The sequence below is a fragment of the Camelina sativa genome, chromosome 1, assembly GCF_030686135.1.
Source record: "Camelina sativa cultivar CO46 ecotype springtype chromosome 1, ASM3068613v1".
NCBI classification, from domain to species: Eukaryota; Viridiplantae; Streptophyta; class Magnoliopsida; order Brassicales; family Brassicaceae; genus Camelina; species Camelina sativa.
This window is the reverse complement of record NC_141880.1, coordinates 1,813,203-1,827,333: the sequence shown is the minus strand read 5'-3', so window position 1 is coordinate 1,827,333 and position 14,131 is coordinate 1,813,203. Positions and strand designations below refer to the sequence as shown.

At 37.1% G+C, this 14,131-nt stretch overlaps 4 protein-coding genes and 1 long non-coding RNA gene across 8 annotated transcripts; 2 read left to right on the top strand and 3 right to left on the bottom strand.

Annotated features, from left to right (window-relative positions):
* Positions 1-318: 318 nt before the first annotated feature.
* Positions 319-1,990, bottom strand: LOC104709709 (E3 ubiquitin-protein ligase ATL6). Its single transcript, XM_010426301.3, has one exon. The coding sequence runs from the start codon at positions 1,651-1,653 to the stop codon at positions 439-441; it is 1,215 nt and encodes a 404-aa protein (XP_010424603.1). The 5' UTR covers positions 1,654-1,990; the 3' UTR covers positions 319-438.
* A 773-nt stretch (positions 1,991-2,763) lies between these two features.
* On the bottom strand, positions 2,764-7,837 carry LOC104709637 (branched-chain-amino-acid aminotransferase-like protein 1). 2 transcript variants are annotated; one of them, XM_087450258.1, is made up of 20 exons: positions 7,320-7,837; positions 7,049-7,147; positions 6,880-6,951; positions 6,677-6,769; positions 6,433-6,570; positions 6,271-6,329; positions 6,084-6,186; positions 5,823-6,011; positions 5,639-5,739; positions 5,497-5,551; positions 5,319-5,405; positions 5,183-5,234; positions 4,995-5,080; positions 4,859-4,912; positions 4,696-4,779; positions 4,518-4,589; positions 4,362-4,442; positions 4,234-4,269; positions 3,927-4,071; positions 2,764-3,022 (listed from the first exon to the last, which is right to left on the bottom strand). In XM_087450258.1, the coding sequence occupies exons 1-19, from the start codon at positions 7,395-7,397 to the stop codon at positions 3,943-3,945; spliced, it is 1,668 nt and encodes a 555-aa protein (XP_087306384.1). In that variant the 5' UTR covers positions 7,398-7,837; the 3' UTR covers positions 2,764-3,022; positions 3,927-3,942. The 2 variants fall into 2 exon arrangements, with proteins under 2 accessions (XP_087306384.1, XP_087306378.1); XM_087450252.1 differs by lacking the exon at positions 2,764-3,022 and adding an exon at positions 3,338-3,577.
* An 856-nt stretch (positions 7,838-8,693) lies between these two features.
* Positions 8,694-11,514, top strand: LOC104709492 (GDSL esterase/lipase At3g05180). 3 transcript variants are annotated; one of them, XM_010426111.2, is made up of 5 exons: positions 8,694-9,154; positions 9,396-9,596; positions 10,257-10,423; positions 10,816-11,086; positions 11,168-11,514. In XM_010426111.2, exons 1-5 carry the CDS (start codon positions 8,908-8,910, stop codon positions 11,410-11,412), a joined length of 1,131 nt encoding a protein of 376 aa, XP_010424413.1. In that variant the 5' UTR covers positions 8,694-8,907; the 3' UTR covers positions 11,413-11,514. The 3 variants fall into 3 exon arrangements, with proteins under 3 accessions (XP_010424413.1, XP_087318847.1, XP_087318878.1); XM_087462721.1 differs by having other exon boundaries at positions 8,873-9,154; positions 9,776-10,423; XM_087462752.1 differs by having other exon boundaries at positions 8,873-9,154; positions 9,768-10,423.
* On the bottom strand, positions 11,484-13,561 carry LOC104709565 (phosphoglycerate mutase-like protein AT74). The gene is made up of 2 exons (XM_010426174.3): positions 12,675-13,561; positions 11,484-12,253 (listed from the first exon to the last, which is right to left on the bottom strand). Exons 1-2 carry the CDS (start codon positions 13,120-13,122, stop codon positions 11,757-11,759), a joined length of 945 nt encoding a protein of 314 aa, XP_010424476.1. The 5' UTR covers positions 13,123-13,561; the 3' UTR covers positions 11,484-11,756.
* Positions 12,377-13,462, top strand: LOC147949458 (uncharacterized). The gene is made up of 2 exons (XR_015564376.1): positions 12,377-12,518; positions 12,591-13,462. It is a non-coding gene; the product is annotated as an uncharacterized LOC147949458 (long non-coding RNA).
* Positions 13,562-14,131: the final 570 nt, after the last annotated feature.

The following is a 14,131-nucleotide window of genomic DNA, read 5'->3' as shown; positions in this document are numbered from 1 at the left end:
TACTTCTGTACTTGATAAGAAACTGAGAGATAGCTATATTCTATTCGAAGCGAGGAAAACAAAACTATACTCTATTAGCATAATATTTTTTTAAATCAGGGGATAGATAAGCTAATAATATTCTTTGTCGAGGAATACGTACGACCCTTTTTTATATTGAAAAGCCCGAGTTACCCACTTGCACACCACCGCACCTCATCACTGTCCGTTTATATTTGTTTATGCCTTTTTTTTAATACATTAATTTTTAAAAGTAAATCGCATTGTCGTATCTGGCTTTATATGGACGTTACAGAAAAACTTTAAACAATTCAATAATTTTAAAGAATTAAGGAAAATGTATTTCGTGTTTATCAACATTCAACAATCCCAAACATGAACAAAAAAAAATGGAAGAAAAAAAAAAAAGTAGTTACAAGGGCTAAAAAGCAAAGTCAACTAAACCGGTAATCTCACCGAAACGCTAGCTGAGCCACTTGGACCGGCCGATTTAACCGAAGTTCCTTCGCCGTCTTTATTGACTCCTCCTCTTTGCACATGTACCGAAGAGTTCCTCCACAGAAACGACGGATTTCTTAGAAAAGCCCACCGGTCTCCTCCACGTACCGAATCACCACCGGTTGAGTTCGGTACAGCATTGGCTCGAACGCTTCCGGTACTACCTAGCCTAATAGAACCATCATCACGATTCCTCCATAGAAACGACGGCGTTTTACGGAACAGCCACCTGTCAGACCGAGCCCTTGTCCGATCAATCGTTTTACCTCTCCTCGAACTCCCTCCCCTTGGAAGATTCACAAGACTATTCGACCGGTTTAATTCCCAATCATTCATTATCCTCTTCCTAACATCTTCCGGTAACCGGAGAGTAAACCGCTCGGTACATTCTCCCGGCGGAACCACCGAATGTCCCGTTGTATGCGATCTCGAGAATTTAACTCGTTTGAGATCCACCGGTACGCCAGGTAATCTCCTCGTATCGATTTCACTCGTCACTAATTGTTCCGGTACCGGAGCAGTAGTAACCACCGGTTCAGGATTCGCGGCCACTTGCTGCAACTCAAGATCCGGTTCAGTTCCTCCCGGTTCAACCGATTCACCTTCATCAGCAACCTGTTCAGCAAGATTCGCTCTACAAACAGGACAAGTCACATGAGCCTCGAGCCAAGCGTCGATGCAGTGAGGGTGAAACACGTGATCACACTTGGGAAGCAAACGCAGCGTTTCGTCGTCTTCGAACTCGTTCAGACAAATCGCGCACTCCAACTCACCTTTACCAAGCTTCTGCGTCTTCACGTCCGAGTACAAGAACGTGGGAAAGGTCTCGACGACCGAAGCGTCAAGACCACGCGCTGCCGCGTTGACGGTTCCTCTGGATCGAACTCCGCCAGCTGGAGAAACGCCGGCGTCTGGTACGCCGGAGCAGTGGCGGAAGTAGATGGAGAAGAACCCCATGAAGAAGAGAGCGGCGATAAGGATCACGACGATCACAGCCATGGCTGGACTTAGCTTGCCGTAGTTGTAAGGTTGGTTTGTTGGACCGGGCTGTGCCTGACTCGCCGCTAGATCCGCCGATGATAATAAAAGCAAGAGAACAATCGGCAAAACGCCGGAAAACCCCATATGTGGACTCTTGTGATCAGAGCTTCTCATGTTTTTTTTTTTTTTGCCGTTTGTGTGTTTTTTTTTGTTGGCTCTTGGAGAAGAAGAAAGTGAGTTTTAATTATAGCGTAAAAGGGAGTTTTTGAAGATTCACAGAAGAAGAGAGATGTGTATAAGTGATGACGTCAGTATTTGTATCAGTCTTTGATTTCCACGTGGCACAAAGGAAGGTTCCTCCAATCAGTGGATATTAATTTTTCTTTCTTTTCACACTATTATAAATTATATACTACTTCATTTGCAAATTTTTCTCTCTTTTGTTTGGTTTCAAATTATAGAAACATTAGTTTGGTGTTTAGTTCTATGAATTATGAAACATCATCCCTAACACAATTGTATTTGAAGTGCATGTATTTGTGAGTTGTAAGTGTTAGCATCGTTCTTTTCAGTTTTTTACCTTCTATTTTTGTTCATGGCTTGTTTTGCATAGTTTCCACAATTTTGTTGAATGGAAGTCTTTGCCTAATTTTATCGAATACCTACCTATAAAGTATGTACTATCATTTATTTTAGTTCTCGTTAATTTTATTGACATACGCTGATACGCCTTTGTAGGCCTTAATATACATAAGCCATCCATTTGCATGCGTAACAATCAGATTTTTTGACCCATCATTACCACTTTATAACGAGGAGCTATGTTTGGATAACATTTGGGACAGCTATTTTTGTTGGTGATTTCTTGTTTTAAAACTATGCTTAAACTTCTCAATTGTCGTTTTCACTTAATTGGATGTCACGGAAAGGACTTTTTGTTTTGGGTTAAAAAGTTTCAACGGTTATTTTGGAACCTCTTTCATACATGCCAACATGAAGACTCATTTTCATAAATTATTTAGTTGTTTTCCCTTATTTATTCTATAATAAAAAAAGTTATTTCTATCAACAGAAATATCTTGTGATAAAGAAAATTTAGAAATCTATACTTGCCACTCAAGTAAAAGAAACTCAAAAGAGACGACAAAAGTCCTAAAGAATCGGGTTCTCCAATTAATAGAATAAAGAAGAAATTTTTTAAGCCATTCGTATTTCGCAAATAGCAACTTGTGTGTGTGTGTGTTTTTTTTTTCTTTTCTTTTTAAAAGGCCATCAGCAAAGTTATGCCTTTAAAACTCGTTTACTCGTTGATCATGAAGCTTTGACAGTATTATCTTAAAAGACGAAAAATAAATGATGACAAACCAACAAAATTAAATAAAGAATAGTTGGAATGTTTTCTATAAATATATTCGGCTCCCATAAATCAAACACTTTAGCGAACGTTGTTGGAGTTGGACCCCTGTGGGTCTGCTGCGTTGTGAGTTAAATTTATTATCAAGGAAGATGACTCCCGCCGCCGGCGACAGAACGCGACCCAATCCTATCGCGTTATCTCACACAATAAATGTAAGTGATCTTCAAAATCAATTAAAATTCTATTACGAGTTATAAAAACGTTCATGACTTCACAGATTTGAAAAGTATGTTCCATACTACGATATATAGAAAAAAAAAGATAAGTAATCCAGGGGAAAAAAATTTACATAAGTTTATTCTAACTTTAACAGTTTAACTTGACCTCTACTTTTTCTTTTTCGTCTTTCTAATATAATTGCAAATTGCAATTATATTAATATATATAGCAGCATGGATTTTAATTAAAATAAATACTTGATTGTTAATAAAGGAAAAAGAATCAACGGTCGATACGTGGTGGCTTTATTATTGGTAAATTGGTCATACTCGTCGGGTCAAACAAGCGAACGCTGACTTTGTTTTTTGGTCACCAATAATAATAGTTATGAGTTATGACTTATGACTTTTTAAAGAAGTGAAAACAGCACGCATAAACTACTCGCCGTTTTGTGCCAAGACACAGAAGTAAGAAGAAGAAATGACTGCAGGGAAGAAGGCCAACACAATCTTACTTGGTATCCTAAAGAGAAAAAAAAGTTTGTTACTTATGTGAAAACGAAATCTATTAAATATGGCATAAAAAGCTTCATGTTTTTCCCTAAAAAAAAACAACTGAACCATGTGAATGTTGAATGCTTTTTTGACTAAGTTCCCTCGTGGTTGAATCCTTAAAAAACCGGTAAAACCCAATTGAATCATTTGGAATATCAAATCTTATTTTATTTTACTTTAGAAAGGCATTTGATAAGTTATGAATTATGATTAGATCAAAACCACAGAAGTTTGATGTACCATGTATGCATATCTTACCAACTTAAGGTTTGATGTTAGTCAGATGGATGCATATCTTTATAGACAATTTCGATTACCTCTTGTTTTGTATTTTCAGGATTCTTGGTAAGTAGGTATTGGCACACCTGAATCCTCTGTGAGTTTCTTGTAAGCGTTTTGCAGTGTTCTCGTTACCGGTCCAACTTTTCCGTCACCAATCACACGCCCATCAATCTTCACAACCTGTGACAAAAAGGGAAACAGAGGAGATTATGCTTAATGATTATTTTTTCCATGGTTTAAGTTACACCCCTTTACAAAGTTAATATCTTTTGGTTAGTGAATGTCATCGATTCAGGTGCAGAAAAAATGTTTTATTCGTAACCTACTAGAGGCTCTACATACCGGGCTTAGTTCTCCCATAGTTCCTGTTGTCCAAACCTGAAAAATAAAAACATTGTCAGATTTTGTCTAGAGAAAGAGAGAGAGAGATGCAAGGCGCATATAACTCAATTTGACCAAGCAGAAAGAACCTCATCAGCTGTGTGGAATTCGGAGAGACTGATTCTTCGTTCTACTAAGATGAACTTCTCTTTCACCACAAGCTCCATGACCTTTAGAAAGATCGAAAAAAAGAAAGAACGGTTTATATAAACCCTCAATAACAGAATGTGAATTTCTCTCCTTACAGTAGTTCTGGTTATGCCTGGGAGACAGTAATCTGCGTGAGGAGTAATAACACAGCCTTTCTTCACCATGAACTGCATCACAGAAAGTAAATATGTTAAAAACTTGAGCTTTTTCAATTTCCATCGACTTTTCATTACGAAAGCGTGTGGATGAATGAATAATCAATGGCATACTTACAATGTTTGTTGCATTGGTTTCAGACACATAACCATCCTTGTCAAGCATAATGGCGTCCGCAGCATTCGCATTGTTACTTTCAATCTAGTTGTTCCGTTGCAAAGAAATTAATCTCACATTAGCAATGTCAATTTTTTGAACTTTCATGTTTTGAAGACAGTACCTTTGCTAGTATGTTGTTGAGAAGGTTGTTGTGATGAATCTTGGAATCCAAATTCTGACAGAACAAAAGAATCAAAGAAATCAACAATTTTGACAGACAAGGCATAATGAAGATAAATGTGGAACCAAATTCATACATTAGGTGAATTGCGGCGTGTAGTTGCAGTCACCAGCACAATTCCACCATCATTGTCATACACCGGAGGCTTCCATTCGGCAAGCACTGCATTATTTGAAAGAACAGAACACAAATTATTCATGCAAGCTTAAACTCCAGAGTAATCATTTTCCAATCATGATGGTTAGGATAAAGCTGAAAGGTTACCAATAAGTGTGCATCCATATTGATTAAACGCAGGGCTCATTCCAGAAGTTACCTTAATCAAACAAGTTTCATAGTTTTCTTTAGACTAAATCTTCTTACATCGGTTTCAAAGAAACTTGAAATAAATGTAATATACCTTTTTGCCTCGAGTTAGAGACAACCTGATATGTGTATTGTCAAACATACCATTTGTTATGAGAGTTGTGAAGATTGCTTCTTTTATCTGCATGTTTTGCCACAATAAAGCTATCATAGTAACTTCGTTTTAACAGAAAAAAACTTAGCATAACGACCATCAGAACTCAGAAGCTTACCTCTTCACGCGCTGGAACATTGTCGAAAGCCAGGGCCTTTGCTGAGTCAAATAGCCTAATCCAGTATTGCAACATATAAAACAAGATTGCTTAGAAAACTCTGTTAATTCGCTTATTGGTTTCTGCATTTGACAGTTCTTACCTATCTAGATGTTCTTCAAGCTTGAATATCTTCCCCTTGTAAATCCGAAGTCCTTCCCATACCGAGTCACCGCCTTGTACAACTGAGTCAAAAACAGAAACCTAAACAAGAACATAATGATCAGTGTTGAAAATGCAAATCACAAACATGAATTGTTGAGTGTTATTCCACATTTCAAACACACCTTTGCCATATCACGAGGCAGAATCTCATCACCGACCCATGCAAGAAGTTTTGCGTTTTCAGGAACCGGGAGACTAGGAGGAGGCAAGGGACTGCTCAAGAGGGAGGACCTGTGCTTCACATGGCTCCTAAGAATGTTGTAAAGGGGTAGACTTTGCTCCAACAAATCGTAATGAGACAGAGGGAATGACTGAAAAACAAGAATACCGAACATGTTTAGATCGTATGAAGAATCATTAACCACAGCAAACCAGAGCCTTACCCGAGGACACTTTTCTGGAGACGAGAAACCAGTTGATTTATGCACACTCTTGTACCACCATGGTGCCCATCCTCCATCTTCTGGTATAGGGCCAGCTTCCCATCTTAAAAAAAAACATAAGAAACAAAAGAGAAATTATAGTTTCAACATTTTTAACATCCAAGAGAAAGCCAAGGAGAGGACCTACTTAAGCATAGAAGCTTGAAATGGAATATCCAGATCATCGCAAAGACCGCGTAATGTGGTCTGCATATATATGGATGGCATAACACATGTACGGAGTAGACAGTAAACAATTAAAGGAAATGAAATCTTTTGTGGCATGTTTAACATATTACAGAAACAAAACCTCAGGATCTCGCTGAAGCTCATCAGCATCGATGACTGTAGGTGGAGTTCCCATCTGACATAGATCACTGTATATAGAGACTAATTCCCCCAAGCCTAATTCGAGAAACGATGGAGGGTGTATTTTCTCAAAAGAAGGCTTCAAAAAAGGATAAAACATTAGATAACACATTGACTAAAGAACAAGAGATCTTAAAAGCACATTGGATCCAGGCATAGAACCGGTGTTTGATGAGAAAGCTAACCAGAATGTTAAGAGGATTGCGTATCAATATGAAATGCTTTCCTTTACTCATCAGTTCACTTGGCAAACCAAAAAGCCTTTGTTTCGAGATATGCTGAAAAAAAAAAAAAAAAAAAAACAGAACAATAGACTATCTTTTAGACAATTGACAACAAAGACTGTGTGAAAATATGATTCTTGAAGTTTTTCAAACAGTGTTTTCACCTTACAATACCGGTACTTCTTTGATCCTGATCCATATATGACATCTTTCACAACTTTATCTCCATTGCACTCCTATTTCAATTACAAGGCTGAAAATTAAACTTGGTTTACTCAAAGAAAGACTAGTAAGGCTAAATGCGAATCAGGTACTAAATATAGAGAGACATACCATCTTGGAGAGAACATCGTCTCTGTATGGCCTATCAAAACCTGTAGCTTTAAGAAAAGCTGCATATAATGGCTCATCGACAACTTCAGTATCATCTCTCTGAAAATATGGACACAACATCAAATTCCAAAAGAAGACCAAAGCGTTTCCACAGTGACTGTTTCTAGGGATCTCATGTTTTTGGATGATCATAAACTTTAGAGCTAACATTCATATTCTTAGATAAATAAATTGTCAAGAAAATAGAAAAAAAAAAGAGTTGGGAAGATACCTGAGAAAAGGAGTACATGAGGCTGGTGCTGAGAGATCTTGGTGCAGACCATGAGTGAATCACCTCTGGTTCTGTCATTGAAGACGGTGATCAAACCAAAGCGGAACTCTCAACTCTGGTCTCTGTGATTACAAGTTTAGTTATTAATAATACCACTAAAGTAAGTGAACTAGTGAAGTGTAAAGTGTGTCAATATAACAACACCACCATAACCTCCCAAAAAGATAATAACGACAAGAATTTGGACAGAAACCTTGCACGCATCTCAATTATTTTTTTTTTTAATCTTTTTTTTGTATAATGTTGCTTGGAATTTAGTAAGAAAAAAAGATACTCCTACCAACTTTGTGTTGCCACTAAAATAGAATAGAAGCGCTTGAAAATAACGTAAGAGATCCCAATTTAATAGTATAGATAGGGAATCGTGGTTGAATAATCGGAATTCGTCATCCCCACTGTAACTGTTGGTGGTTTCCTCATCGTTACATTGCCTTTTCAAAAATTCCGATTATCTGGACACGATATGGCGAAGCCCCGGCGAGATTTTTGGTAGAGAACCTAAAACAGTAAAAAAAGGATACTGGGCTTACCAGGCCTTATTGGGCCAAACCTAAACGACACGCACCTATATGCAAATTACCTCTTTAACTATGAGAGCTTAATTAATTAATGCCTGGATCTATTCACCACATTGATACAACAGTTCCAGATTAAGAATAGTGATTTTGACATCAGAAATTTTCTATCATATATATATTTTAGACACTGCATTCCCTTTTCTTTTCTGTTTTTTTTTTTTTAATATAAATTGTTATGCAATCTTATTATATATATAAAATTTATCTTCGACTTTTTATTTTAAAAAATTATAATCGCATGTTGATACTTATGTAAATGATTCCTCTCCCAATTGGCTCTTTTTATATTTGTTGTTAAAGAAAAAAAAATTATATATATATATATAAGTATCACGTTTGATCTTTTGATATAATAAAAAATATATATATATATATATATATATATATATATATATATATATTATAAACAAAATTCAAAAGGGGATAGGAAACCATAAGCCTTTCACGTTTGCTCACGCAGACACGCATGAAATAGTTTGGTCTAATGGGTGATAAAATAAATACTTTTAATGCAAAGTCAGTAGTATACACAATCATAAAGACTTAAGATCCAAGTCAAGATCATTTGCAGACACTTATCTTATCTTCAGACCATAAAACCACCCGTACGTTGATAATCTCTACTCATAATGGTTCTAAGTCTAATTAAGACCGTTAATTTTAATATATCGAGCCTTATCAAACTGATGTGTGATTCCTTGTATAAAAAAACAAAAGATTGTCACGAGAGGACTTTGATCATTTTGTTTCTTTTCATATTTCCAACCAAAATACATTCCCACTTTCAATAATTACTACACTCACGCACGTATACATACAAAGATATATATGACGTATTTTACATTTTTTTTTTAATTATCTATGGATACAAATGTATGCAGTTTATATATATATAAATGTGTATTTGTATGATTTAATGAGAAGACCAAAAATAAATTGACTAAGCAGCCATGGAAAACCTTTTTCTTACATTATCACTATTTGTAGCCATCTCTCATACTCTGCCTCATCTCGCCGGTTCTTTTCCGATTTCTCATAATTTTCCGGCGGTTTTCAACTTCGGAGACTCTAACTCTGACACCGGAGAACTCACATCCGGTCTTGGATTCCTTCTCCAGCCTTCCTATGGACAAACCTACTTCAAACCTCCATCTTCCGGAAGATTTTGTAATGGACGTCTCATCGTCGATTTTCTACGTAATCTCATCATTCATCGTTTCTATATATATATATATATATATATTTTTTTTTTTTTACTAGAAGTGTTGCAAGAATTACAACAAACTAGTCGACTGAAAAACATGACTTTTGATATAACGCTGTTTTCACGCTCATGTAACTTACCCATTGTGAGGTGGTGGTATATATGGAGTCTTACTTATGAATGATAAATTAATTAACATGACAAGTTTTTGAATGGGCTTTTATGTTTTTGTAGTGGAAGCAATTGATCGGCCCTATTTGAGACCTTATTTAGATTCGATAAGCCGACAAAGTTACCGGAGAGGCTGCAATTTTGCAGCGGCTGGGTCAACGATTCAGAAGGCAAATGCTGCATCGTATAGCCCCTTTGGTTTTGGTGTTCAAGTCTCTCAATTCATCACCTTTAAGTCCAAAGTCATTCAACTGATACATCAAGGTAAATAAAGATCATATTATACCAAAATTTTAATCATCAACAATTTAGACTTTAGTTGAAGACCTTTAGTACCGAGGACCCAAATATGCTACCTTGGTCTGTCCAAACGAACATTTCTTAAGGTTGGCATAGAACTGGTTTTGTTGAAGTAGCCGAAGAACAATTTCCAAGTGTTGCAGATGCTCCTCGAGGCTTGGGCTGTATACTAGGATATCATCAAAAAATACCAGCACGAACCTGCGGAGATAGGGTCTAAACAGGTCGTTCATCACACTCTGGAAGGTGGATGGAGCATTGGTAAGGCCGAAAGGCATCACCAAGAATTCATAGTGTCCTTGGTGCGTCTTGAAGGCTGTCTTGGCCACATCACTACTCCTGACCCGTATCTGGTGATACCCCGACTTGAGATCCAGCTTGGAAAAGACCACTGCACCATTAAGCTCATCTAGAAGTTCTTCAATCACAGGAATAGGGTACCGATATGGAACCGTCACCGTGTTCAATGCCCTGTAGTCCACGCAAAACCTCCATCCTCCATCTTTTTTCTTCACTAATAGCACCGGACTGGAGTAGAGACTCACGCTAGGGCGAATGATGTGTGCATCCAACATCTCCTGGATCAGTTTCTCTATTTCATTAATTTGATCTTTTGTTTTTCAGATGAAGAGCTCGAAAAATACTTACCGTCCGAATATTATTTCAAAAATGGATTATATATGTTTGACATCGGACAAAATGATCTTGCCGGAGCATTTTACTCCAAGACATTTGATCAAGTTCTTGCTCTGATTCCTACAATCTTGGATATATTTCAAGATGGAATAACGGTCAGTGTTTTTGCATGAATCTTTTCCTTTGTTTAATTAAAACATACTTAGTTCAGCTGGCGAAAATTATTAGATCAGGTTAGTTGTCACTAAGTTTGAAAACAACAATATATTAGATGAAACGATATTATACGATTTGTTACATTTGTAACATGAATAATAAATAAATAAAAACATGAATAATCAAATGTTTTCGGATTGAAAAATGTATGGAGAGATATATATCAGTTATTCAAAATAAGATGATTTAATTTGTGTGCAAGTAATTTGAGAATTGAGAGTATTTGAATTTTATATGAGAAATAGGTTTAAGTACCTAAACCAAGTCATATAAGTATTACCACTCTTATTAAACTTTGTTTACTGATTTTTTTTAATATATATATATATAGAGATTATATGCAGAAGGAGCAAGAAATTTTTGGATACACAACACAGGGCCACTTGGGTGTTTGGCTCAAGTTGTGTCACTATTTGGGAAAGACAAATCAAAGCTTGATGAGTTTGGTTGTGTCAGTGACCATAACCAAGCTGCTCAGCTTTTCAATTTGCAGCTTAATGGTCTTTTCAAAAAACTACCTCAACTATATCCCGGTTCCCATTTCACATACGTAGATATCTTCTCGATCAAATCCGACCTCATTCTGAATCATTCCAAATACGGTACACGTATTATTATTAGTTCACTCTTCTGATTAGAAAGTATTAGTTCACTGTTTGAAACCTTTTCTGGTCTGATAATAGGTTTTGATCATTCGATAATGGTATGCTGTGGAACGGGAGGACCGCCACTGAACTTCGATGATCAGGTTGGTTGCGGTGAGACAGCAACATCAAATGGTACAATAAAAACCGCCAAACCTTGCATTGATAGCTCTAAATATGTTAGCTGGGACGGCATTCACTACACTGAAGCTGCAAACCGGTTTGTTACGCTACACATTCTCACCGGTAAATACTCTGAGACGGTGTCGTCTCAAAATCTATAGCAATGTAACTGAGAAATTTACCATTATCATTTTCCTTATGCAGACATAATAAAAACTGATTAAATGGATCATTTCCAATAATTCAAGATTTCTTAGCCAACATATAAAGGGAACATTTTTTTTGTAACTTTCTTTCACAAAGACAAGTGCTTTGACACAAGAAAATGAATCTTCAAACTTTCATGTAATGGGTGTTATAAAGATGTGTATCTATAGACCAGATACAAGTTTGTACACACTTTTCCACCAACTAAGAAATCAGAGAGCTTTATCAAAATCCAATTTTTGTCCAAATTCTGTAGTTAATGGTCTCTTCTCATGTATCCTTTTGTTCTGTAAAATTATCAGCAGCACTTTCCATTGTATAACTCTGCCTCATTGTTATATTCTGAACTCGTTAGCAGATTTACTCTTTTCCCCTCTACTTCATCTTCTTCTTCTTCAGTGGGCTCAGCCTCGCACTCTTGATCCGAATCTGTCATATGATCGAAGAAATCACCAAAATACCACTTACAATCATCTTTCCATTCGCCTTTATGTGCGTTAACCCGCCATTTCTGATCTGCAATCATCTCTGGTGACAATCCCCAGGCCGTCAACTCTTCCTCTGTGTGATGAATCGCCAAGCTATAATCACCTCCCTGTCCTAATTCCATAACTCTGATCTCGCTGTTCCCGGGATTGTTTAGTCCCTCAAATTGTTCCACGGTCCACTTGAACCATTTCATCAGAAACACGCGCGATGTTAAGCCGTGGGAGACAATCACAAAGTTCAGCTCATGACTCGGATTGATGTGTAGTCTGTTCATGTCGATGTCTCTCCATAGAGACTCTAGGAAACCTGTCAAAGAAAACGCAAAAATATCGAATCTTGAGTTCATTCACACAAAAGCAAAGAGAAGACAAAACGACAGCAGCAATGAGGTGAGCTATATATGCTTTTGCCAAGCCTCTAATTTTATTCAAGACCACAACTTCAAAACCGCAAAACAGAGTTTCAGCAAAATATAACAGAATGGATCAGAGACTTCATGACAACTGAATGTAACAATCTAAAGATGTGATCAGAAACATAACATCAAGCAACCAATTCAATCAATCTAAAGGTTGTGAGATCGATTTGGTTTATAGTAATTGTTCTGTTACTCAACCAAAATATTCATTTGCCACTTTCACAGGCCAGGATCTGAATTCTGAATCCAGCTTAGCTAAACTAATCAATCACCACAGATCAGAAAATATGGAAGGAAGGGAAAACATACTGGAGACGCGATCGAAGACGTCGGCGGCGGATTCACCTTCCGGGAAGCGATAGAAAAAGCGGCCAAATCGTTCTCTGACCTTTTTGGTGGCTCTCATACGCTCTTTAACCTGGAAATTCCCAAAATCCTGTTCCCTAATCCGACATTCCTCGCGAACACCAATCACACGGCGACGGGAGAAGGAGCGTCCGATCTCACGGAGCGTAGATCGGGTACGATCGTAAGGAGAAACGTAGAAGTAGACACGCCACTCGGGGGAAGAAGGATTGGAGGAAATCAAGGCGTGGAGACGAGCTCCAGCTTCCTGAGCCTGAAGCAAACCGGAATCGGTTAACTGGATCTTGTGATCCGGAGTCGTTGTGTATGCCGCTGTGTCTAGATTCCCTTCCGATTCACCGTGCCGTACAAGGATGATCCTCTTCGGTAGCAATTTATTCTCCGGACTCATCGAATCTGAGAGAGAGAGAGAGATACACAATTTTTCTTAGGGTTTGGTTTTTTTTTTTCTTCCTCCTCGGAATCTGAGAGAAATTTGCCAAAACTCAAAATTGGATTGTCAAGTAGAATCGTTCATCTTCTTCATCCTCCAGATATTAGATTATGGGTAATATGTGTTAGTGGTTCGTTTGCATTACCTTCTTGCTCAAGCTTAAGCACCCCCACCACCCCAAAACCAAACAAGAGAGACACTTTCAATTTCTTTTCTGTTTTTTTTGTTAACTAAATTATATTATATGTACGTAATATTTTTAAGCCTAAAGTAAAATAACAAAGTGTGTTTTGTAAAATTTGTATTTTATTTCTGTTTTTTTTTTTTTTTTTATACAGTAAAGTAAGTAGAGAGAGATTAAACAACAACTACAACGAAAGATTCCAATATCATAAACAGATTTACGAAATTGTATGATTAAGTAATTATAATATTATCCACGTCTGCTCCATTACACCTGATAAATTAAAGTTTTATATGCTTTTATTATTAAAATACAGATTTAAAGGAATGTGGAGAGTTTTTGTAATTGGGTGGAACAAGATTTGATAATGTCAAAATGGCGTCGAACAAGTCGATATTGTTCGTTTCTTTCTCAAGAGTGTATATTATTATTGAACAAGCCAAACAAACCACTAACGGTTTACAAGGATGATTAGTATAACGAGAGTCCAAAAGTTCGGTTTCTTTCTTGTGTGCCCTCTCTTCCGTTGACTTGCTTCATGATCTCTGTTGTCCACATTGGGCTTCCGGTTATACTTATTGTGAATGTAACCTAGGTTTATTGTACTTTGTGTACGTTTACGGCGTAATCAATTAACGTAAGACAATCTCAGCTTCTTCACGCTTTCTTGTGGTTGTCGCGTCTTTGGATTTGATTCGAGAGGGACTCAAGAATGCGGGTCAAGAGGTTAAGCTTGCTTACGCATTTTAGAGAGACAAGCTACGATTGGGTTTTTTACTTCTT

Excerpts from the sequence above, each read along its gene's own strand:
- LOC104709637 (XM_087450258.1), bottom strand. The coding sequence starts at position 7,397 with ATGACAGAACCAGAGGTGATTCACTCATGGTCTGCACCAAGATCTCTC. Across the intron at positions 6,187-6,270 it reads TTTCAAGCTTCTATGCTTAA|ATGGGAAGCTGGCCCTATAC; the intron begins GTAGGTCCTCTC and ends TTTTTTTTTAAG. Across the intron at positions 6,012-6,083 it reads CTCCAGAAAAGTGTCCTCGG|TCATTCCCTCTGTCTCATTA; the intron begins GTAAGGCTCTGG and ends CTTGTTTTTCAG.
- LOC104709565 (XM_010426174.3), bottom strand. The coding sequence starts at position 13,122 with ATGAGTCCGGAGAATAAATTGCTACCGAAGAGGATCATCCTTGTACGG. Across the intron at positions 12,254-12,674 it reads CGTCTTCGATCGCGTCTCCA|GTTTCCTAGAGTCTCTATGG; the intron begins GTATGTTTTCCC and ends TTTCTTTGACAG.
- LOC104709492 (XM_010426111.2), top strand. The coding sequence starts at position 8,908 with ATGGAAAACCTTTTTCTTACATTATCACTATTTGTAGCCATCTCTCAT. Across the intron at positions 9,155-9,395 it reads TCTCATCGTCGATTTTCTAC|TGGAAGCAATTGATCGGCCC; the intron begins GTAATCTCATCA and ends ATGTTTTTGTAG. Across the intron at positions 11,087-11,167 it reads TCTGAATCATTCCAAATACG|GTTTTGATCATTCGATAATG; the intron begins GTACACGTATTA and ends GTCTGATAATAG.
- LOC104709709 (XM_010426301.3), bottom strand. The coding sequence starts at position 1,653 with ATGAGAAGCTCTGATCACAAGAGTCCACATATGGGGTTTTCCGGCGTT.